This window comes from Oncorhynchus mykiss, chromosome 29 (genome assembly GCF_057628025.1).
Source record: "Oncorhynchus mykiss isolate SJ-2025 chromosome 29, ASM5762802v1, whole genome shotgun sequence".
NCBI lineage: Eukaryota > Metazoa > Chordata > Actinopteri > Salmoniformes > Salmonidae > Oncorhynchus > Oncorhynchus mykiss.
In genome coordinates, this window is record NC_143050.1 from 38,641,629 (window position 1) to 38,666,825 (window position 25,197).

Genomic DNA, 25,197 nt, shown 5'->3' on the forward strand with positions numbered 1-25,197 from the left:
CCTCGAATGTCGTTTTAGAGAATTTGGCAGTACTTCCAACCGGCCTCACAACCCTAGACCACTTGTAACCACACCAGCCCAGGACAACCACATCTGGTTTCTTCGCCTGCAGGATCGTCTGAGACCAGCCACCTGGACAGCTGATGAAACTGTGGGTTTGCACAGCCGAAGAATTTCTGCACAAACTGTCAGAAGCCGTCTCAGGGAAGCTCATCTGCTTGCTCGTTGTCCTAACCAGGGTCTTGACCTGACTGCAGTTCGGCGTCATAACCAACTTCAGTGTGCAAATGCTTACCTTCGATGGCCACTGGAATGCTGGAGGTGTACTCTTAATGGATGAATCCCGGTTTCAACTGTAGCGTGCAGATAGCAGACAGCATGTATGGCGTCGTGTGGGGTGAGCGGTTTGCTGATGTCAACGTTGTGAACAGAGTGCACCATGATGGCAGTGGGATTATCGTATGGGAAGGCATAAACTAAGGACAATGAACGCAATTGCATTTTAACAATGGCCGTTTGAAAGTACCGAGATACCGTGACGAGATCCTGAGGCCAATTGTCATGCCATTCATCCACCACCATCACCTTATGTTTCAGAATGAAAATGGCCCCATTTGCAAGGATCTGAACACAATTCCCGGAGCTGAAAATGTCCCAGTTCTATCATGGCCTGCATGCTCACTCACCAGATGTTACCTATTGAGCATGTTTGGGATGCTCTGGATTAGAGGTCGACCGATTATGATTTTTCAACGCCGATACCAATTATTGGAGGACAAAAAAAAGCAGATAGCGATTTAATCGGCCGATTATTAAAATGTGTATAGATATACACACATTTTTATAATAATGACAATTCCAAAAATACTGAATGAACAATGAACACTTTTATTTTAACTTAATATAATACATATGGGCTTTTGGATAGGTGTTCTTAAGGTGATTCCACAGGTTGGTGGTATTTTTTTATTTAGCCGTTGCTGACCCCATGCTTACATCTTTAGCACAAATAAGACACCTTGCTTTCCCTGGTGCCAATTCCATGTAATAGTCCCACACTGGTGCTCTGCTTTTCTCTGCCATCTGTAAAACACACACACAGCTCTGAAGTGACAATGATACTGAAGAGTCTGCTTAAGAGACAAATACTCTCAACTGATTGAATAAAAATAGAGTTTAAGTTACCTGTGATGAATGTTGAAAACAAAAATGGTCATTTATATATGCAGGAAATCCTATTTTAATAATGGACATGGTAAGAATTGACTACCAAAGTGCGAGTCATAATTCCCATGACACCTTCTAGCAAAATCTGAAAATGTATTTATTCCATAGGATATTTTTAGATTCACTTAAAATAAGGTCTGTGTTTCGTGTAGACTTACACCACCTTGCCAATTTTATAACTGCGTAGATATCCATAGGACACGGTAACTCTGATCAATATTCGCTAAATATAAGTGAAGATCATTTTTTTTGTAGAGTGGATTTATGAAAATATTTGGACAAACGTGACCTTATCCTAGTGAGATTTACACGGGTATCAAAACGCCAAGGCGGTTTAAGCCTGCACGAAACACAGACCTTATTTGAAGTAGATCAATACATTCTGTATGGAAGACATGAACGGTAAAATAATGAAGGAACCCCTTTCAAGTTCGGCCGCAAGTTGTTACAGGAATTATAACGCGTCGTCTATTTCTCTCTAAACCATATACCTTTGACTATTACGAGCCTGCTGCTGCCTACCACCCCTCAGTCAGACTGCTCTATCAAATATCAAATCATAGACTTAACTATAATAAGCACACAGAAATACGAGCCTTAGGTCAAATCTGGAAACTATCACCTCGAAAACAAAACATTTATTCCATTCTGTATTTTATCTAACGGGTGGCATCCATGAGTCTAAATATTCCTGTTACATTGCACAACCTTTAATGTTATGTCATAATACGTAAAATTCTGGCAAATTAGTTTGCATAGAGCCAGGCGGCCAAAACTGTTGCATATACCCTGCCTCTGCGTGCAATGAACGCTAGAGAAGTGACACAATTTCACCTGGTTATTATTGCCTGCTAAGCTGGATTTATTTTAGCTAAATATGCAGGTTTAAAAATATATACTTGTGTATTGATTTTAAGAAAGACATTGATGTTCATGGTTAAGTACACATTGGTGCAACGGCAGTCGTTGATTGATTGTTTTTTATAAGATAAATTTAATGCTAGCTAGCAACTTACCTTGGCTTACTGCATTCGCGTAACAGGCGGGCTCCTCGTGAGGCAGGTGGTTAGAGCGTTGGACTAGTTAACTGTAAGGTTGCAAGATTGGATCCCCCGAGCTGACAAAGTAAAAATCTGTCGTTCTGCCTCGTTCCTAGGCCGTCATTGAAAATAAGAATGTGTTCTTAACTGACTTGCCTAGTTAAATAAAGATTAAATAAAGGTGTATAAAAAAAAAAAACATTGGCAAAATCGGCGCCCAAAAATACCGATTTCCAATTGTTATGAAAACAACTTGAAATCGGCCCTAATTAATCGGCCATTCCAATTAATCGGTCGACCTCTACTCTGGATCGATGTGTATGACAGCGTGTTCCAGTTCCCGCCAATATCTAGCAACTTTGCACAGCCATTGAAGAGGAGTGGGACAATATTCCACAGGTCACAATCAGCAGCCTGATTGTGTTGCGCTGCATGAGCGAAAATGGTGGTCACATGGTAATGGTGCTTTCAAGACAACTGAGAACTCTGGGGGGAAAAAACTAGGTCAAATCATATCATCAGTGGTCTTCAGGTCGGAACGTCGGTGGTCTAGAAACATACCGGAGTTTCCAACTTGGAGGTTTCCAACCGGAGTTTCCAACTTGGATTCCCGGTTGTCTTCAACGCAAAGTCTGAGATTTGTTTTGAACACGGCATTACTCTTAGCGGAAGGAGGGAGAGAGCAAGCAGAGGGTCCGCCTCTCATGTTCCCTGCTCTTTCCTTACTTTCATCAGTTGAAACGGACCAGAGAGAGGGGACACCGTCTTCCACCTGATGGCGAAACTCAAGTCGCACCGTATCTGCCTCAGTCATGCACAAATTCATGTTGTTCCTGGGACCAGAGAAGGTCTCAATTAAAATATACACGATGAGCTGCTAATAATAATTAGAAATGCAGGACAATCGATACACTTGACTAGGAGCGCAAAGCCTTTATCGTTGCCAAAGCCTTTATCGTTGGTTTTTCAACTGAAATGTTTTGTGATCGACTTGGAATGCCTTGAAGATCGACCAGTCGATCACGATCAATTGGTTGGTGACCACTGCTTTAGTGCATTGTTGCAAACAGGATACATGTTTTGGAATATTTTCATTCTGTACAGGCTTCATTCTTTTCGCTCTGTCATTTTAGGCCTATGTTAGTATTGTGGAGTAACTACAGTGTTGGTGATTCATTCTCAGTTATCTCATATCACAGCCAATAAACTCTGTAATTGTTTTAAAATCACCATGGCTTCATGTTGAAATCCCTGAGCGGTTTCCTTCTTCTCCGGCAACTGAGTTAGGAAGGGTACCTGTATCTTTGTAGTGACTGGGTATATTGTTACACTATCCAAAGTGCAATTAATAACTGCACCATGCTCAAAGGGATATTTAATGTCTGTTTTGTTTTTTTACCCATCTACCAATAGGTGCCCTTCTTTGCAAACCACTGGAAAAACCTCCCTGGTCTTTGTGCTTGAATCTGTGCTTGAAATGCACTGCTCAACTGAGTGAACTTTAAGATAATTGTATATGTGGGGTACAGAGATGGGGGTAGTGGTTTTAAAAGCATGTTAAACACTATTATTGCACACAGAGTGAGTCCATGCAACTTATTATGTGACTTGTTAAGCACATTTGTACTCCTGAACTTATTTAGGCTTGACATAACAAAAGGGTTGAATGCTTATTACTCATACATTTCACCTTTTCATTTTTAACTAAGTTGTAAACATGTCTAAATTGTAAATTCAGGCTGTAACACTACAGTATGTGAAAAAAGTCAAGGGGTGTGAATACTTTCTGAAGGCTATGGGAGACTGCCATAGCTTTGAGTTTGTTTTGCAGTCCACCACTGACCTCTCTCTCTCTCTGTTTTTCTCCCCCCCAGGGTGATGATCTTCGAGGACAAGGCTAATGGGGCCAGCTGTAAGCCTGACGGGCCTCCACCCAAACGGGACATAGCCAGCCTGCCATAGACCCAGGACATCCAGAGCCTCTAGACTACAGAGGGGTCATAGGGACCCGACCTCGACCATTTCACCATCCTAGGCCCCTGCACTCAGCCAGGGACTTGTGTACATAGCCTTATCAACTCCCCACCTCAGGACGCAGATGCGTCCCAGAAGGGGGGGGTGGTGTGTGTATCCTCCTCTGTTCAAAACATGTGGGAAAAAATAGGGAGGAGCAATCTCTTAACTATATATATTTGCTGTGAAGACGTTAAGGCAGATTAGCTTTTTTTTATGACCAGTACATACCTGTATATATTTATATTGATTATGGCGATGAGAAATAAGTATTTTTAATTAGCGTGATCACTTGTAACCCCTGGCGATAACTGTGGAATTGAGTCGTTTTGTGAATATGAGCAAATTGTTGTTGTGTTTGCTGGGGATCAAACTAACAGAGGTGACTGTTTTGTATGTATGTGTTAATGAGAAGATTGTGTGTCAACAACTCACATGTTCTACAGCAATCTGTGTATGGATACTAGTGAATTTATCATTAGGCCTGTTTTATCATGATTTCAATGTGGCGTTTAACCGTTTGACAGATGTAATGAATTCAGTGTGGTTGTAGTTAAGAGGTTTGGGGAGCTTGTTAGCTGTGACCCGTTTTAGGGAAACTAACCCAAATACTTCATCTTATTTTCCACCCCTCCCTCTCCCCTATTTCACCCCCCACCACCACCACCACCACAAAATGTTCTAGTTTCTCTTTCAGATATTATATTTTTAATCGTGTTAAAGTAGCATGCTGGTGATTTTAAAGCACACGTAATAATAAGAGCACAGTTATTTTTAACACCTTTACACACAGTTGTCAACATCGTCCCGCATGTTGGATTAGTGCCATGCAGACTCTGCTTGGTCATCGTCTCACTAGGTCAGGTTTGAGAGATTATGGTCCAACCCCATTCTTTCAGACTAGAGATGGGTTACTGTAGTTGGGATTAGGATTAGGAAGGGGGTCGGGGGGTATTAGGTCAGAGTATGATATGACTCTAGATCCGGTGTTGTAGATCGACACTGACTTTCTCAACCTAAAGGTGCGGGGTGCGTGAGTTGATTTTAGGATTCAGGAAAGATTGGTTTTACGGTACGTGCACACACTGAAGATTCTAAGCCTGTTAGTATGAATTATGATTAAATCACATTCTTTCCAAGTGCCTAAAGTAGCATGTGGATGGAAGTCAGAGAGAAGAGTAGAGGATGGTGGAGGAGGTTTAGAGTTGGTCTTTATTCTCCCTCCTGAACCAGACCATTAAGTTGTGTTGTAGGTTATTGTAAGATGGTTTTAAAGGTGTTTATTCATGTGTATATTAGGGTAAGGCGTTTCTTGTTTGGTAGTTTACCCCTAGGTCTAGGCTATCAGATACTGCATTGATACTGGAGATCTGAATACATCTATGAAGTGATATTAGATACGCAGCTCATGCCAGTGTCCCACATTTCCCGGCCTGACTATCCTAGTCTCCATAGTGGCACCTCTTGACTTCCGAATTTCTATCTCGTCTTTGTAAAATGTGATGTACCTGTCCCATTTCAAATGGTATTATCTCCAATCCTGCTATGTTTTGCTATTATCTTGTTCTTTAAAAAATATATATTTTCATCTCGTCTTATTCTGTACTTCTTCCTCTTCTTACTTCTCAGTCATTCCCCATCTCAGGCCGGGTTCATTTGTTTGTCACGTAAATTCTCTAATCTGTGCCTCAGCGCTGCTTTTCTATCTTTCGTTTTTTTCTCGATCTCACACTTAACACGGAATATAATAGTAACCGTAGTATTTTAATTCATTAGCTTTACATTTTTTTAATGGAAGGTCAGTTATGCATTTTCATTCCCAGTGTGTTGGGTAGAGGTCTTTTTAGTGGTATTTTCATTTAACCACCCGGACAATGCACATTTTTGTTTTGCAAACACCAAAGGAATTAAAGTTATTTCTGTTACACTGGCATATTTGTTATTGAGTAGTTTGTTGTATGAGTAGTTGTTTGACAGAGTGAAGAAACTGTTCAATCAAACACTGAAACCAGCTTTCCTGTTTTTCTTCTTTTTTTTATATACAGTTATTGCTTCATTTTAAACCATAAACTTAATTTAATCCCATTTACAGTGTACTTTATGATTTAAATTCCATGTTACAGTAATTAATGTAGAGAAATATTAGTCACAGGCACTATAATGCTGTTCCACACATGTATACATGTGTTTTCTTATGTTATGCATTGCCTCAAGGGAATGAGCTGGTGCTCCATGGTGGAAGCCCACTACCAGTGTCTGATTATGACACATACAGTAGAGGAAATATAGACGCAGATACCTCAGGCTATACAGCCTTTCAGCATGTGTAAAACACCAGGCAACAGCACTGAGCCCCTTTCACAGCTACCAGCAAAGACACATGGAAGTACAAAGGGCTATAAACCCATTTCACACACACAGCTAAACGTGTCAATAGGCCTAGTTGCTCAGCCACTTAGTCAAATGAACATGCACATTGCAAACCAATCTCTTCTCGACATGGACACTTTCCACATGTTCACAAAAGCCTGGCGACAGAGTTCTCTGACTTCACTGGTTCGTAAAACACACAAACCCCGAAGCCTTACTATATTGTGTGTCAGTGTATGTGTGTGTCATTGTGTGTATTTGTTTTTGTGGGAGTGCTAGGAAAGTAACGTCCTGCTGGGGAAGGGGAGATGGCGGGGAGGAAGATTAGAGGCGATACGGAGGGAATACACTAATGAGCACAGCACACTGAGGAGGGAATCTGACGGGACAATAAGCACAGTTAAGCACTTGTGTAATTAAAACAATCATCAGTGCTCTATGTGAAGACCTGTCACTAATGCCAGAGGCCTGTGCAACGACAGCGGACAAAGTCCTACTGAGTTACAAGTTAGGACTGGCATCTGGCATTCACTCAAAACAAAATGCCCTACTACTCGACAGGCTGACTCTAGCCCTGGTGCTCTTGTTAAGTGCTTCACTTTGTCCATGTTTCCTGACCGCTATCCAACGGGAAAAGTTGATAAGCTAGTATCCGTATCTATCCTCCAAAAGGTGCGTCTCCAACAGCTACATCTTATAGCTGCATTATATAGGCCTGTGTGAGAGTAGTAGCCTGATTGATCATATAGGTAACTGTCTATTGCGACTACTGCAATTTTTTTCCAGCAGCGTTTCGCCACAGGTCTTCACTGATTGACCCAGTCTAGACAGACCAAACCATTTAAAACATAAATGTTGTAGCCTGATCTGATTCCCTGTGGCAGGTACCCTGCTGTTAGGTGATCATGTAACACCCGGCGCTCCCAACAACCCCCCCCCCCCCCCCCCCCCCCCCCTCGTTATATTTGATCTTTCTCTTGGTTCATTCTATCCATCCAGGCTTTCAACAGCACCGCTCCCTCTTCAACCCCTCTCTCTCTCTCTTTCTACTCTTTCTTTTTTTCTCTCTCTGAGGTCTCTAATCCTGGGTCGGTCCTAATGAGCTTCAAAGCACAACATCTATTCGGCATGATAGAGAGAGCATTGAGATTAAAGAGCCTCCTCTCCTCCTCCGAACAGTGAAAAGACTGCCTCACATGTACACTGAGTGTGGAAAACATTAAGGACACCTGCTCTTTCCATGACATAGACTGACCAGGTGAATCCAGGTGAAAGTTGTGATCTCTTATTTATGTCACTTGTTAAATCCACTTCAAGAAATGTAGATGAAAAAGGGGAGACAGGTTAGATACTTATTTTTGAGCCTTGAGACAATTGAGACATGGATTGTGAATGTGTGCCATTCAGAGGGGGAATTGGCAAGACAAAATATTTAAGCGCCTTTGAACGGGTTATGGTAGTAGGCGCCTGGCGCACCGGTTTGTGGCGCTGCTGACATTTTTCACACTCAACATTGTCCCGTGTGTATCAAGAATGGTCCACCAGCCAACTTAACACAACTGTGGGAAGCATTGGAGTCAACATGGCCCAGCATCACTGTGGAACACTTTTGAAACATTGTGGAGTCCCTGCCCTGACTAAATGTTTTGTACACTCAGTGTACATTCTCTGCCTTTTATTTCTCCCTGTTTCACACTCCTCTGCTTTCTTTTCAACTTCGTCCATCATTCATCCCTTTAAATTGTGACACCAATGGGATGATTCAGATATCATGTTACAGTAATCGCAGAAATCACAGACTCTGATGAGCCAGGATTGGGATTTATTTCCAGGATTTCTATCGGTCTGCTGCTGATTTCCATGAAATTCCATTCCCTAGTACTGACTAGGTGAATAGCTGTACAAGCAATTGTGCTTCATTCTCTCGTGTAGGCTAGATGTTCTAAATGTCACCCTATTCCCATAGGGCTCTGGTCAAAAGTAGTGCACTATGTAGGGAATAGGTTGCAATTTGAGACGTATCCCCTGTTTGGAAAGGAAATTATGCATGAAACGTTCACTGTTAGTCCAGCCTGGGGCTTTTGTGTGTGGCGTGGCTGTGACCTTTATTCTGTGCTAAATACTCCCCCTTCCAGGGCTCCCTCTCCTCCCTGGAAATATGCTGACATCTACTGGGGACACACAACAATGGTTGAACTGGCACTATTTCACATTTTTATTCAACTCAGACAGTAAGTTTGACTGTCATCTGGTGGCTGAAAAGTATTATGCACATGAGTCAGACTGATTATTGGCCAGTGATCGTCACACAAATGATGAGGGAGAATATGTTTTACGATTTTAAACAACCTTTTTACAATCGGCTACATTGCAGGGGCCAGGAGTCACGATCGTGGACTAATGCCGCGGGGAGAAAGACAGACAGGGTGGGGCGTTTTGAGATGGAATTACGCCGGGATGCCACCGGTGGGCAGCAAGCAAAATTGGGAGAAGATGAATATTGGGACAGGGACGCAGAAAGGAGGATTTCTGAGGAAAGGAGTGGAAAAAAATATGATGAAGAGGTTGAAGAGAATGAGGAAAGCAGATTTTTTATTTCAATTTGAGGAAGATGCCGATAAAAGTGGAGATGGGTTGAGTTCTGGAGGTGAAGTGGATGAGGGCGAGTTAAATGAGGTGGAAGGTGGGGTGTGAAGAGCTCGGAGCCCAAGCATGGCATCGATGGACGTGATACAGAATAATCTGGTCCAGTAGGAGTGACATTTTTGGAGAAAGTGGATCCTTGCCTTTTACCGGATCCATGTGTGGTTTCAGGGTGGTTGGGAAAGGAGTTGAATCAGTGAAGGTAACCTGTAGTGGACTTGTGGCTAGAGTCAGAGTAGTGCAGAAGTTGTCGTATGCCAAGGCAGTGAAGAAAGTAGCGGGTGGATCAAGGATGAGGGATTTTGAGAGGATCCCTGTGAATAGCAGATATGTGCCAGCACAGAGGGATAGGCCAATGAGTGATTAATGCTTCAGTAAGTTTGGCTTCTTAGTGTTCATAGCAATCACAGAAAATAGATGTTGTGGAGGCAGCTGCAGAGAAGTCCTTGGGGGTAGGAGATTTGAGAAGAGTTACAGCCTGTGTTGAGCGGTAGTGTCCAGTTAGCCTGAGGTCGGATCAGATAGGGTTAAAGTAGTGGAATAAGATGATGGGTTTTAATGAGTATAGGGTAATACAAATATATCTATATTTTATTTTCTATATTTTGTTATGTTTTCCTGTTACCCTTTCCCATTTTGTATCACACGGTGTAATTGATCTATACTATAGCTCAGTTGGGGGCGGTAATGTAACATATCAAACCTTACCGAAGAAGAAGAAGAAGACCGGAAGAGTATTTTTTCACGCTGTTTCGCATTTTCTTGCTCGCTCCAGCTAGTCTGCTCCGCCTGCCCGCAGCAGCAGATAGGCTAGGCCACTGCGGGAAAGATGGCGACGACGGATAAACAGAAACATGAAGGAAGAGTGAAAATCGGACATTATATTCTTGGAGACACACTTGGAGTGGGGACGTTCGGGAAAGTTAAAGGTAACCGTTATGGCCTTTCTTAGCGAGTTGCCACCGGCAGTTACCCGCGAGAGAGGATGGGGACGTTTCCCTGTTAGCTAGCCAGCCGTGTGCTAACACTTATTGGCCTCTAACGTCTTTTAGCTAGCTTGCTTTGCTAGGTTCGTCAACGTCGTTAGCTCAGCCAGGCTCTAGAATCAAACAGCTAAGTTAGCGTACTAGGCGGTCTACCTTTGATCGATCAACCGATAGTGCTGTCATGTGTTCAATCTAGTTAGCTTGCTAGCCAGCTAACGTTAGTTATGTGGTCGAGTTACCCAGAGCTTTAGGTAACCAAGTTTACTCGCTTGCTGGCTAACCGCAGTTGGCAAACTAGTATAATCTTAGCTCAAATTGCTAGCCAAGGCAATACAACATTAATGGTTTCTCAACCAGGAAACCTGTTTATTCAGTTAACTAACGTGAGCTGCCCAGTTACACACTGACCATCTAGCCGTGCTCGCCCCATGCCATACATGCATTTATGCAAACTATCTTGGGCCTGGCTGAATTATTGAGGACAGACGCATATCTCCAACACTTTCCATTTGTGTTGACACATTAGCCATTGTCCCTAGGTTGCTTTCAGTCGACACGGTCAAAATACCATCTTTTCTAATGGCATATCACCTAAAATTATGATAGTCAAGAGGACCAAACTGACTTGTATATCCCAGTTAGGCCCTAATATTAAGTATTTCAAACTAGAAAATGTACATTTCCCTTTTGTCTTCCTTGGCTTGGGATTTGAGAACAAAACTCCATATCAAGCCACCAACTAGACTATATAGCTGTTAATTCCTATTTCCTCCCAGTTTAGAACATGCTGGACATTGGACCATTTATTCCATGATCTATTATGTTCTAAATGACTGGCTGCTGGGTTAATGCTTTACCAACATAACAGTTAAATCAATAGAAGTAATTTGTACAACCCCTTCTACAGTCCTCCCTCTCTGTATAGTTCAGTACATTTTTCACCTGTTCTTCTTCTGACCAATTTTTAGTTAGGCCTATATTTGCTTGCGTTTTGCAATGAGCCGTGTGTGGATGTAGGCCTATAAGCCGTGTAGAAGGAAATGTTAACCCCAATTTAGTTTGTGTACTGCTCACAGGCGACTCGGTGGTGGTGTAATTTGTATCACCTTTGGTTCTAAACAGCACATTGCAGATGTAGGCCTGTCAGTCATGATGGATAATGAATTGATTTGATTCAATGGTAAAATGCCATGCTAGTGTTCTTTCACTGCAAGTAAGTCAGTCATCAATGCTGATTTGCTTGTCTTTGTGTTAGCTGGGATCTGCTAAGCTCGTTATGACTGGATTCTTGTTACAATATTTCCTAACCTCTCCTCCCTCCTGCCCTCTCTTGCTCTCTCTCTCCTGTAGTGGGTCAGCATGAGCTGACCAAACACCAGGTGGCTGTGAAGATCCTGAACAGACAGAAGATCCGCAGTCTGGATGTGGTGGGGAAGATACGTAGAGAGATCCAAAACCTCAAGCTCTTCAGGCATCCTCACATAATTAAGCTGTAAGTCTATAACCTCAGCTGCTTCAGGCATCCCTGCACCATTAAGCTGTAAGTCTATAACCTCAGCTGCTTCAGGCATCCCTGCACCATTAAGCTGTAAGTCTATAACCTCAGCTGCTTCAGGCATCCCTGCATCATTAAGCTGTAAGTCTATAACCTCAGCTGCTTCAGGCATCCCTGCATCATTAAGCTGTAAGTCTACAACCTCGGCTGCTTCAGGCATCCCTGCATCATTAAGCTCTAAGGCTGTGTACACACAGGCAGATCAATTCAGATATTTTTTCACAAATTGGTCTTTTGACCAAAAACATCAGCTCTGAAAAAGATCCGATTTGAAAAGATCTGATGTGATTGGTCAAAAGACCAACTAGTGAAAACAAAGATCAGAGTTGTGCTGCCTGTGTAAACGCAGCCTACATTAAGCTGAGAAGCACTCCTCGGGTGCTTCGGGCATCCCCACATCATTAAGCTGTAAGAACCCCCAGCTTTTTAGGCATCCCCTCAAGCTGTAAGTCTAGAACCTCAGGTGCTTGACACGTTCACACATCTTTGGAGGGGCGGCAGGTGGCCTAGTGGTTAGAGCGTTGGGCCAGTAACCGAAAGGTTGCTAGATCGACTCCCCGAGCTGACAAGTCGTTCTGCGCCTGAACAAGGCAGTTATCCCACTGTTCTCAGGCCGTCATTGTAAATAAGAATTTGTTCTTAGCTGACTTGCCTAGTTAATGTTTTTTATTTTATTTTAAACCTTTAAGTCCAGAACCTCCAGCTTTTCAGGCATCATTAAACTGTAAATCCTAGATTATACAGCTCGCTCCATCATTTGGACCCCTACGTAATCCCACCACTGCCACATTAATGCCACCCAGAGGGCTATTTTAGGGCTTCTAATGGTGGGTTTTATAGTGTGCATCATTCTTTCCCTTTTGTTTCTGCTTCACTGATGCACACTTTTTTTCTCCTCAATCTCTCTCCCACCCACTTCCGTGTTCTCGCTCTCTCAACCTGTCCATCCCCTGACCTCTCAATTTTTTTCCCCGCTTGACCTCTGTCAGAGTAAGGGCAGCATAAATCCAGTGTTTTCATGATTTAGCTCATTGATAAGGAAGGGTCAGGTCTCTCCTTTGTTTCCGGATTCTTCTCTTATTTTTTTAAACTAGGCCTACATCTATTGACTGAATGAAAAATCCCCGTACAATAGTCTTCTTGACCTGTGAGCGCCACCGAGTATCATTGCGTAGGCTTAGTTGGGGCATTTCCGGGCACCTGATCCCTTGTGACTAGACCTGTATTTACCCACTTAGCAAACTTTCTTTTTACACTCACCCCCTGGAGTCCGATTTGAAAATGACACGAGGCTACAGAAGAATGAGTGAAGTTGCAATTTGCCCTTTATTTACTGATGCCTTGTTTGTAGAGGCCAGTAGAATGTGAGTTTTCTGAAGCTGCGGTGGGACTGGTTTAACGTTGCACTTCACATGCTTGCTTCCTTTCCTTGGCTGCTGTGCTGCGGTTTGAGACGGAGCTCAGGCAACGAGCTTGTACGACACTTGTGTTGATAACCTTGTGGCACAGGAATGAAGAATAGTTGTGTTTTGCACATGGATGTTTGCTCTAGGGAAGTAGGCCTATGTTTAGCCAGTTGAAGGGTTCCATGGCCAGTCTCCCTTACACCGACCAGCTATTGAATGGCCCACTAAGGAGTCTTCCTGCAAAATGTCTGCCTCTATGCTTAGGATCAATAAATGCCTCAGAAGTTGAATCTGTCCTGAAAGTGCTACCTCTCAATCTTAGACTTTATATAGCAAGTTGCCTGCTTTTTATTGCTGTGGTTAAGCTTATATATAAATCTGTGGGTTTGTCATCCCTCTGAGAAGTTTGGTGATCCTTGACCATTTTCTCTAGTGTTAAACAGTAGTGCCCAGAGTTTTCTCTTGGTCAGGTGGGTGGCATAGTTATGGAAATCTCTTGGTCCAATCATGGCTATCCTATTTATTTATTTTTTCTAACTTTTGTGATTTTCCAATGGGACTGTAGGTACCAGGTGATCAGCACCCCAACAGACATCTTCATGGTGATGGAGTACGTGTCCGGAGGAGAGCTCTTTGACTACATCTGCAAAAACGGAAAGGTAAGGGGAAGAGAAACGTTATTTCCTCTAGCGTATGCAGGTTTTGGGAAAATTATAGACCTGTTTTTTTTGTTCAACCCCCCCCCCCCCAAAAAAACGGTGGTATTCTACATTAGTACGCCTGTTTGTTGAAATACACAGTGGTTTGGGATTGTGAGTAGTCTTGTGCTCACCTGAATCGTATTAACTTAGCTCAGGGGTTTTCAACCTTTCCTTGCCCAGGGACCCCCTCTCAGGCAAACCGTTGACCCAGGGACCCCAATCATATGTTAGCAAAAAAAATGTATCCATTTTAAACAGAACATTTTAAAATGATTAGATTTCTACTGCTAATGTTTGTCTATTGAGATTGCATTGCTGTGTACTCAATTTTATACACCTGTCAGCAACGGATGTGTTTGAAATATACCCGAATCCACTAATTTGAAGGTTTGTCCACACACTTTTGGTCATGTAGTGTATCTGTGGTTAGGAGAGTTGGGAAGTGTAATGGTTATGTCAATAATAGTTACGTTAGCACCTGCCTCATGTATGGACCACCCCTCTATACACAACAGAAATCACAAAGCTCTATCGCTGCACTGCATTCTTTCCAATGGGTTTTTAAGGCCACTAAAACATTCAAGCAAAGACATTGACCAAATATCCAGAGTGGTTACAATACTGAAATGGACTGACTGGACAGCTTAAAAGGACATTTCTCACCTCTCGCGTGTGTTGCTGTGTCTACGTTTCGTGCGTTTGCCACTGTGACTCCAGCTGGAGGAGAAGGAGAGCCGTCGTCTGTTCCAGCAGATCATCTCAGCAGTAGACTACTGCCACAGACACATGGTGGTGCACAGGGACCTGAAACCTGAGAACGTCCTGCTGGACGCACAGATGAACGCCAAGATCGCCGACTTTGGTAAGTCTGTCACCCTCACACGACCAGCACCTTTCTACACCTGTACCTGATTTACACCTCCAGATCGAGCCACACCTAACTGTACTAGGCTGGTGTGGTTATGCATCCACTGTAGTTACTGGAACCCTGATGGAAAGGGTATTGTCTGAAATGAAACCCTATCATTATATTGGACAAAACACTTATGTGATATTGTCTGGTCTTTTCTGAAGGTTTGTCAAACATGATGTCGGACGGAGAGTTTCTGAGGACAAGCTGTGGTTCTCCGAACTATGCTGCCCCTGAAGTCATCTCTGGAAGGTACACTTGTCCTCTCTTTTCTCACCGAAACTGGCAGATGTGATGGGGAATATGCTAATGTATACAAAAACTGCTCTTAGATTTCAATAAAGAGGATTGTTCAATTTCACGGTTTTGCTTTGTTGGCAGACCCTACTGTTCTTAGGTGTCACTAAATATTCACCATGTTAAGACTCCCTTGGTTCATGTCATTGAGCAGCTCTGTCCTCTCCCCTCCCTTAGATGTGTCCTTCCTAGTTTATATGCAGGTAGTATTGTCCTCTGCTTCTGCCTGCTCTTTGGAGTCTAGACTTGGTTATGCTAAACTACGTTTCAGCAACTGTTGTAAAGGAATTCCTAAATAAATGTTTGCTTGATTTGACCCTTGTGTCTTCCCAGGTTATATGCAGGTCCTGAGGTGGACATCTGGAGCAGCGGGGTGATCCTATATGCCCTGCTGTGTGGGACACTGCCCTTCGACGACGACCACGTGCCAACACTCTTCAAGAAAATCTGTGACGGGATCTTCTTCACGCCCCAGTACCTGAACCCCTCCGTCGCCGCCCTGCTCAAACATATGCTGCAGGTGGATCCCATGAAGAGGGCCACCATCAAAGAGATCCGGTAAGGAGTGGCAAGAGATCAACTTTGTCTACAAAGTGCATTTAAACACCTCTATATGCTTTGCAGTAAAATAATAGAAAAAAAAAATATTTTTTTAATTGACTTTTCTCCACATGCATCATTAAACTCCGATCACAGGGATGGCAAACTCCTGTCCTCTGTGCAGGCTTTTGATCCAGCCCAGCGTTAACAAAGTGAACCCACCCCTCCTGGTCTATATATTTTCTAGCTGCCCTGTTAAGAGAACAAATGTCCCTATGAAATAATAGACTGCCTTGAACATGCTCTGTCTTCCCTCCCCACAGAGAGGATGAATGGTTCAAAGATGAGCTCCCCAAGTACCTGTTTCCAGAAGACCCATGCTACAGCAACAACATGATCGATGACGAGGCCCTGAAGGAGGTGTGTGAGAAGTTTGAGTGCACTGAGGAGGAGATCCTGACTTGCCTGTACAGCCGCAACCACCACGACCCCCTGGCTGTGGCCTACCATCTCATCATCGACAACCGACGCATTATGTCCGAGGCCAAGGACTTCTACCTGGCCTCCAGTCCCCCAGACTCATTTCTGGACGACCAGCATCTGACCGCCGCGGCCGGCCTTAAGCCCCACCCGGAGCGTATGCAGCCCTTCCTGGCGGGGGAGACCTCTCCCCGGCCGAGACACACGCTGGACGAGCTGAACCCCCTGAAGTCGAAGCACCAGGGGGTGAGGCGGGCCAAGTGGCACCTGGGGATCAGGAGCCAGAGCAGGCCAAATGATATTATGTCTGAGGTGTGCCGTGCCATGAAGCAGCTCGACTACGAGTGGAAGGTGAGGGAGGGGATAGAGAGATTGAACAACGGAGGGAGAATTGTAGAGAGTGGGGATGAGGGTGGTGGGTGGTGGGAGGGAAAGGAGTGGGTAAAGAGGTCCGGTAGAAATAGAAAGAACTGTCAAGTGGCCCCTCCTATTTAAGTGGATCAGAGGTTTATTGGGATTTGCCTAGATAGTGATTCCACACCAAACTCAGACAAAAAGACAGTGATTAGTTTTGTTTTTCACAATTGTATCCATATAATAGTCCTTTGGAGGAAGGATTGTTGACATGTATATGACATTTGTATCTAAAAGCATAATTGAGAAATAATCAGTTGGCATATTTATTTTTGGCTTACCCCAGGCCTCCTTTAAGACGCTATAGTGCTTAATCTCTAAATGCAAAAATGTTCTCAAATGACGCTTTACCGCTTTCTCTATACGAGTATACATTTTATGAATATTGAAAAACATGAATATTTGACATATTTCAATATTTTGATGAAAATATACTCTAAGGGCATATCAAAGTTCCAGAGTGGGATCCCTGCTAGTTTTAAAGTTCTGGCACATTTTATTCTGAGAAATTGGCTTAGTAGGCAATGCAACTAGTCACAGCCCTCATTTTACTTGTATCGTTGCAAATCACCAGCAGAGGCTACCTATATTGAATCCACTTTTCTTTTCCCTCTGTTGGTAATGCTTACATTTTTTTAATCATAACTCTAAAAGTAGCAGAGATCCCACTCTGGAACTTCTTAAATATATATTTTTAAATTAAATATTTAAACATACAATATACTTGCAGTGAAGCCGCTCAACGGCTACATCACATTAGTCATCTAACAGACTCGCAACCAGGGTCAACGCCCTGCTCAAGGGCACGTCGGCAGATCGCCCACAAGGTCAAAAACAGGGACCCAATCCAACCACTAGCCCTCCAAGACCCCCCCCCCCCCCCCCCACACACACACACACACACAGAATGTTTTTAAATACAACCAAGAAAAGAGAGAAAGGAAAACGCAAGGCCAACTGAATGGTTGAGTGCATGTATGGCACTATTTATGAGTGTGTGTATATGCACAGCATCAGCCTCAGGCAAACCGGCATTAGCTGTAATAACATTGCCCCTCAGTGTTGTTCAAACTTGATTTTTGTTCAGTTTTATCTTTGACTGTCATTCCATCCCCCGCCCAGCTGCGTCACTCTCACTTGTCTCCAATTCCACATCCCAAATCTCAGCTTCCCTCGCACCTATCTCTGCTGGCCACCCTCTTCCGATTTCTACGCAACATATATCTTTCAACTATGCTGTGATGTTTAATGTACAATTTCAATCTATCTAATCAAATAGAATCCACAGATTGCGAGTTGAAGATAAATACTTTTACCAGCAGTATTAGTAATTGATGGACCCGGTCTCTCCAGATCTCCCAACAGTGCTATTTCTTTAGATCAATGTTATGCATTTTCAGCCATTACTAAACCTGAGACCAGAAAGCGGCTACTTGAGGGCAATGGCAAAATCAATGGTCTATTGATTCTATCCTCACTACAAAATCTGCAGCACTTCGATGATTGTATGCCTAAAATATATATATTTTTTAAATTGGTGGCAAGAGTTCTATGTAATTTTAGCTGAAAAGCACGAAGTCTTGACTCTTGCGTCGTTTTATATCAACTCATACACACTATACTGTGGAATCGGTACATAAAATCTCTTCCCAGCTATTTTGCAATCTGTATGGCACAGTTGTCAACATCCTGTTCCTCAAATGAAACTGGTATACATTCCTATTTATGCTTGATTGATGTAATCAATTGATTATAATCTTGGATTGAGCAGACCTTCCTGTACAATTCTGTTAACTCCATGAAAGACAATTTACCCGTTTCAAACACTTGCCATAAATATAGCTATTCTATTAACCAACCCATTTGAGTTAAGCCATATTTTTGTCTATATTTTCAGGGGGATGAAATTGTAGCAAGTTTTGCAATACTTGTTAAAATAGATACTTTTGAAGGATTTTCAATTAATCGAAAATGAGACATGACAATCTGCAAAAAGGCCATTTTTTTTAAAACAATGAATGAGCTTTTTCTAGTATTCTACTTGAGAACCATTTCAGGGTTCAATTAAAACTTTTGAATAAGTGACGCTTTTAGAGCCATTTAGTGCTTTTATATTTCATCTCAACCCACCCTATTCATTATATAGATGGGCATGCTTTACCTTTTCTAGTTTAGTGGGGGCTCATATGATTTGAAAAATGAATCCTCAGGAGTAGGCAATGCCATAAGTGAGTAAACTATGATATGACTAAGGAGTTAATCAGGGCAATTTTTCCATAAATAGACAGGTATTTACCTCTCCATGGTTGCAGGATCGTATCTATTTTTACAAGTTTTCTAATGATATTAATTTATATCTTGTGATATGAATACCAACAATGTCTACTTCAGTCAGCCCATTTTATAGGTAATGTGATTTTTTAAATTTTTTTATTAGAGCCAATGTATAATATTGTGCACGTATCATAATTGTTTTACTCCAGAAAAGTCATCTAGATCTTCAATAAGACATTGCAGGGATCTAGCTTGTGGACTTAATATAAAACTTGAGTCATCGGCATACATGGACACCATTTTGTTTTTAAGCCTTGGATTTCTGATCCTGTTATTTGATCAGATTTGTTTTAATAGCATTTTGATGGCCATAACGATGACAGCGGACAGCCTTTAACTCCTCTAGACAATTCTAAACTCTGAGAAGTAACCGCTATTTACTGTTTTACAACTGGGGTTGCTATACATTACTTTTACCCATTTGTATAAGAGAATCACCGAATTTGGAAAAAAATCTTTAAAGTCTTTCAAAGGCCTTTTCAAAATCTGATATAAATACCAGGCCTGGCTTCTAATATCTTTCATGATCTATTAGTTGTCGTATATTATCTCCAATGTATCGTCCATGTAGAAAAATAAATAAATAATACAATTTTTAAAAACCTGTCTGATCAGGATGAACAATACTTGTTTAAAAAAAAAATAATAATAATAATTTTGAGTGCTATGCATTTCGCTAGTGTTTTTGCATCACAACATTGAAGTGTAAGAGGCCTCAGTTTCTGAATCTTTAAATTTGCCATTTGGGTCTTGTTTTAATAATAGTGAAATCAGACCTTCCTGCTGAGTACCTGGCAGACCACCATTTCTATAAGCGTAGTTAAAACAAGCTAACAATGGCGCTCTGTGACTAATATACCCTTTGAGTATATTATGGTCAATATATTGATCAAAAATTATATTTTCAATTCATAAATGTAATGGGAAAAAAAAAAGGTTATTGAAATAAAATTACTACTCGTATGGAGCAAGCGGTAACTTCACGAGCCCAATTTTAGCTTCACGAGCCCAATTGTAGCACCTAGACTGTCTTAAAGGAGACCTGGGTAAAAGCAAAATGTCAGAAATATGCTGACTTTGATTATTTCTCAATTATCCTTAAAGATCCAAATGTGTCAACAATCCTTCCTCCAAAGTACTATTCTATGGATTACATTTCATTAAAACATGTTTTTTTTGTTTGTTTTCCCCATGAGGATTCACTGTAGCCCAATCCCAAATAAACCTTGAAAAATCTATGGTCTTAATCTTAGTAGTTGTAATGGTGGAAGATCAAAAAAGGGGTAAAAACCTGGTTCTTTAAACATTAAGATGCTGTATATATATTGTTTTTTCTGTGTGGTGTAAACTACTGGCTCAGTCTGAGTTCTACTATCACCTAGAATGGAATGCTGCTGTTTCTTCTCTTGGGTTCTATTTCTGGTATGGCATGACCTTTAGACCTGAAGAATAGATCAGCTGACTGACTCTCATTTTGTATTCATCTTGGAGAAATGAGAGCAATTTCTGAAGGAAATGTTCAGTTTCCTGTTTATCCTTCTCTTGCCCTGATGGATAGAAAGCAGCTATTGATGGTTTAATGTGTTTGGGTACACAGTAGTGGGCGAGGCATTTCCGATACTCTCCCATAACATAAAGCACTGTTCGGCCTAGACTTTAGAACTGCTGAAATGGTGAAAGAGCTCTCGGTAATATTCTTTAGCAAAGTATACAAATTATACACAACAATTTTGATGACTAAACAAAAGTTAGTTGCAAATCTCTGAAATACAGACCACTGAAGCAGCTACAGAAGCCATGTTGAAAAATGTAATTTTACGCTGTGTATTCCATCTATTGTGTATCTTACCCAGCTTGTGTGATTTAAAGTATGTGTAACTAATCTCCATATCCTCCTCCCCAGGTGGTGAACCCGTACTACCTGCGTGTGAAGAGGAAGAACCCAGTTACGGGCATGCAGACCAAGATGAGCCTTCAGCTCTACCAGGTGGACGGCAGGACCTACCTCTTGGACTTCCGTAGCATAGACAGTACGTCAACCTGGACGTAACCCTTTACTCTAACAACCCGTATGCGGTTTGAAAACGGCCGATTTGGTCATTGATGAGCGCCTAAATTGAAAAGCGGTGGCTGTACAGTAACATGCTATACATGACGTCTGAGCTCAAGGTCTCCGCTTTACAGCGCTGTATGGGGTTCAACTGACATTTCTGAGTGGTTGTCTTTACTGCCAACTTTGCCATTAATGGAAAATGCCTAAAGAAGTTGCTTTTCCCTGCTGTGCAATGTAAAGTGACTAGACATGGCACAGGTCTGTGTTCAGGGCCTTTGTGTGTTTGGCTGTAACCACAGAAGTATGTTTAACATTCTCTTTCTCTTCTGTCTTTCTCTGTCTGAAGATGACATGTTGGAGGCTAAATCTGGGACTGCCACTCCTCACCAGTCTGGTTCAGTGGGGAACTACCGCACGGCCCTTAAGAACGAAGCTGCAGCTGCTGCAGAGGGGGGGTCCCAAACTGAGGGGGCTAAGGAGAACGCTACCCCTGCCACATCTCTCCCTCCCACTAAGGCCTCAGAGAGCTCCCTGGCCTCCTCGCTCACCTCCTCCGTTGACTCGACAGGAGGCGACCTCGCACCCATGACTGCGGTTCCGCGGCCCGGCAGCCACACCATAGAGTTCTTTGAGATGTGCGCCAATCTCATCAAACTACTTGCACGATAGCTTGCAATCAAATAAAACGTTAGCCTTTTTTCCTCTGAGTGTCTTTATAAGCAATAAGCATGCAACCGATTTCATGGCTCGATTCATCCCTACCGCAGGCGGGTGAGACTGCTAGGGTTGTTCCAAGGCACTGATGATGCAGGTTCAGTTCGCAACCCTCCTGACTGACTTGGGAGTTGTCAGAGCACGGGTGGGCTTTAGGAAAAGGTGAACGACAATGACCAAGCAACTTCATTATAATCATGACAGAATACTATTTTAGAGGTGGTTTTACATTTTCATGATCATTATTATTGGCCTACGACTATTTCCCCCCCTATTTGATCACGTTCCAAACAGCGTATATGTGTGTGTGCTAAGTCTGAGTGATGCACAGAATTTGCTGTACTGTGCTCAGTGGGCGTTGCTGTGCTTTTTTTCAGTAGAGAAAACAAACGCACGTTTCTGCGTGCGGAAAGGAGAGCTGTAAGGTTTTGGGGGGTGCACTTAGGGTGGCTGAGGGGAACGAGGCACTTTTGCACAGTTCCGTCTTTCTCTATAGTAGATGTCTGAGATGCTTGTGCAAATTCGGGACACTGCACTACAGGCCTTTCAGGGGTAGCTGCACTGACCATAACATGGGTTGTCATGCCAACAATGTCCGTTTGACTCACTGAGGAAGTGCAATTACCCTCTCGATCGCGTCAGGCGAAAAAGGGAGTTACTACTTCATCAGAATTATTTTTTTTTGTGAAATTGAATTAAGACTAGATTTCAATGTTTGTCTGTTTGGATTGGTCTGTCCCCTACATAATATAAAGAATTTAAAAATATATGCATTTTGATTTCAGTGCTTTAAATGGGAATTGTAGATTTATATTGAGAAATTATTACTGACTGAAAGGTTCGTTTTTTTTTGTTGTTTTTTTTTCGTTACGATGCCATTTTATTCCTTTACAGCTTTTTAAAATTATCAATTTTATTTTTTAATCATTTCTATGCACATGATTGTTTACCCTCACACTCTCAAAATGAGACCCACTGTCCTATAATGAATTCAAAAGTTGATTTTGTTAGATTTGTAAAATTATCTTGAGGTTATGGGCTACATGTGTTCATAAATCTGAATGCATGTTGACTGAGTGATGTGCATTTTAGCAGGATTGAACTAATTTTGTACACACATGTCCATTGAAAGATCGGGGGCATTTGTAAGTGGTGATTTGCAGCAAGTACATGCAGTGCACGGACAATGTGTATTGATAAAGGAAACAAATCAATATTTTTTTCTGGTTTCAAAATTCTATTTCACTTTTCTTGGCCCACATCCCCCACAAGAAGCTACATTTGAATTTAAGTTTACGTATTTTCCCAAACCTTAAATTTGTCATGTGCACCTGGGGAGTTTTTTTTTTTTTCTGTCATTCTGTTAGCTGCCTTATCAATACTGTTGATCAGTTGTATATCAGTGAGTATAAAAGAGACATCTACTTCTATCCTCTATTGCGTGGGGCTGGTTTTGGTCTGAAGAAATCTTGCATATGGATTATGTGACTGCAAGGTCTCCTTTTTAGACCAAATGCTCATTGAAATATTTATAGGACTACAAACAAACTCTTTAGTTTTCAAGGATGCGTAAGTTCTGATTCCAAGTAGTGCATAAGGTGAATTGTGGGGTTGTTTTGAAAAAGTGTGTGAGGCCATGATCGGCTTATGTGAGTTGCACATTGGGTGAGTAGTTTTTCTCCTTTTAAGTGGGAGTGTTAATTTCTGACTATTTGCAGGATCAATATCAATCATTGTATCTGTCTTTACTGCTTTAAACCTTGTTTTATTTGTTGTGTAAAGGGACCCTACTACTAGAATGACCAATGTAAATGTCAAATGGACAGTGTTTAAATCATTTGTATAAATAACTGCCTAATAAAACAGATCAATTGCACAAGTTTTCATGCATTACTTTGTTTCTGTTGGAGGCATTGGAAAATGTCTAACTTTTGTATTTTTTTTTATCAATACTATGATGCATGGCTGCAAAAGTCAAATATTAGAAAGCTCTTAAATTTAAAGAGTTGATCAAAATACCTTTATCATTTGTAAAACTGATGTACAGTCAATTTGGAATGTGTTCATAACCCTTGACCTTTTCCACATTTTGTTACGTTACAGCCGTATTCTAAAATGGATTAAAAAAATAAAGTGATCTGCACACAATGCCCCATAATGACAAAGCGAAAAAATAGGTTTTTAGAAATGTTTACAAATGTGTTAAAAATATAAAACAAATCTTCTGTACATGTCTATTTAGACCCTTTTTATATGTCTATGTATATAGGGCAGTAGCCTCTAGGGTGCAGGGTTGAGTAAGCGGGTGGTAGCCGACTATTGACGGCTATTTAACAGTCTGATGGCCTTGAGATAGAAGCTGTTTTTCAGTCTCGGTCCCAGCTTTAATGCACCTGTACTGACCTTGCCTTGTGAATGATAGCGGGGTGAACAGGCAGTGGTGGTTGTCTTTGATCTTTTTGGCCTTCCTGTGACATTGGGTGCTGTGGGTGTCCTGGAGGGCAGGCAATGTGCCACCGTTGAACAGGCAGTTAACCCACTGTTCCTAGGCCGTCATTGAAAATAAGAATTTGTTCTTAACTGACAAAAAAATATATAAAAAAATATGAGACTTGAAATTGAGCTCAAATGCATCCTGTTTCCATCGATCATCCCTGAGATGTTTCTACAACTTGATTGGAGTCCACCTGTGGTAGACTCAATTGATTGGACATGATTTGGAAAGGCACACACCTGTCTACGTAAGGTCCCACAGTTGACAGTGCATGTCAGAGCAAAAACCAAGCCATGACGTCAAAGGAATTGTTCTTAGAGCTCTGAGACAGGATCGCTTCGAGCCACAGATCTGAGGAACGATACCAAAACATTTCTGCAGCATTGAAGGTGCCCAAGAACACAATAGCCTCCATTATTCTTAAATGGAAGAAGTTTAGAACCACCAAGACTCTTCCTAGAGCTGGCTGCCCCGGCTATACGCAATCGGGGGAGAAGGGCCTTGGTCAGTTGATCAAGAACCCAATGGTCACTCTGACAGAGCTCTAGCCTTTCTCTGTGGAGATGGGAGAACCTTCCAGAAGGACATCAATCTCTGAAGCACTCCACCAATCAGGCCTTTATGGTAAAGTGGCCAGACGGAAACCACTCCTCTGTAAAAGGCACATGAAAGCCCGCTTGGAGTTTGCCACAAGGCACCTAAAGACTCAGACGATGAGAAACAAGATTCTCTGGCCTGATGAAACCCAGATTGAACTCTTTGGCCTGAATGCCAAGCGTCACGTCTGGAGGAAACCTGGCATCATCCCTACGGGGAAGCATGGTGGTGGCAGCATCATGCTGTGTGGATGTTTTGCAGCGGCAGGGATTGGTAGACTAGTCAGGCTTGAGAGAAAGATGAATGGAGCAAAGTAGAGTGAGATCCTTGATGAAAACCTGCTCAGGACCTCAGACTGGGGGGTGAAGGTTCACCTTCTAACAGGACAACGACCCTAAGCACACAGCCAAGACAACGCAGGAG

At 42.2% G+C, this 25,197-nt stretch overlaps 2 protein-coding genes across 2 annotated transcripts in view; both read left to right on the forward strand.

Annotated features, from left to right (window-relative positions):
• aif1l (allograft inflammatory factor 1 like) overlaps positions 1–6,211 on the forward strand; it is a 45,860-nt gene extending 39,649 nt beyond the window's left edge. The window contains exon 6 of the mRNA XM_036967797.2: positions 4,142–6,211. Within this exon, the coding sequence (XP_036823692.1) occupies positions 4,142–4,229 (88 nt within the window). The 3' untranslated portion in view covers positions 4,230–6,211. The remainder of the gene's footprint in view (positions 1–4,141) is intronic.
• Positions 6,212–9,712: 3,501 nt separating this feature from the next.
• On the forward strand, positions 9,713–23,559 carry LOC100653467 (5'-AMP-activated protein kinase catalytic subunit alpha-1). Its single transcript, XM_021590586.3, has 9 exons — positions 9,713–10,222; positions 11,630–11,771; positions 13,806–13,899; positions 14,659–14,803; positions 15,016–15,103; positions 15,482–15,706; positions 16,012–16,519; positions 20,820–20,946; positions 21,316–23,559. Exons 1-9 carry the CDS (start codon positions 10,123–10,125, stop codon positions 21,636–21,638), a joined length of 1,752 nt encoding a protein of 583 aa, XP_021446261.1. The 5' UTR covers positions 9,713–10,122; the 3' UTR covers positions 21,639–23,559.
• The last annotated feature ends 1,638 nt before the right edge of the window (positions 23,560–25,197 follow it).

What these genes read in the sequence shown, in the direction of transcription:
- LOC100653467 (XM_021590586.3), top strand. Translation starts at nt 10,123, where the DNA reads ATGGCGACGACGGATAAACAGAAACATGAAGGAAGAGTGAAAATCGGA. An exon ending in GACGTTCGGGAAAGTTAAAG is followed by an intron (nt 10,223 to 11,629) that starts GTAACCGTTATG and finishes TCTCTCCTGTAG; the next exon opens with TGGGTCAGCATGAGCTGACC. An exon ending in AGCTCGACTACGAGTGGAAG is followed by an intron (nt 16,520 to 20,819) that starts GTGAGGGAGGGG and finishes CCTCCTCCCCAG; the next exon opens with GTGGTGAACCCGTACTACCT.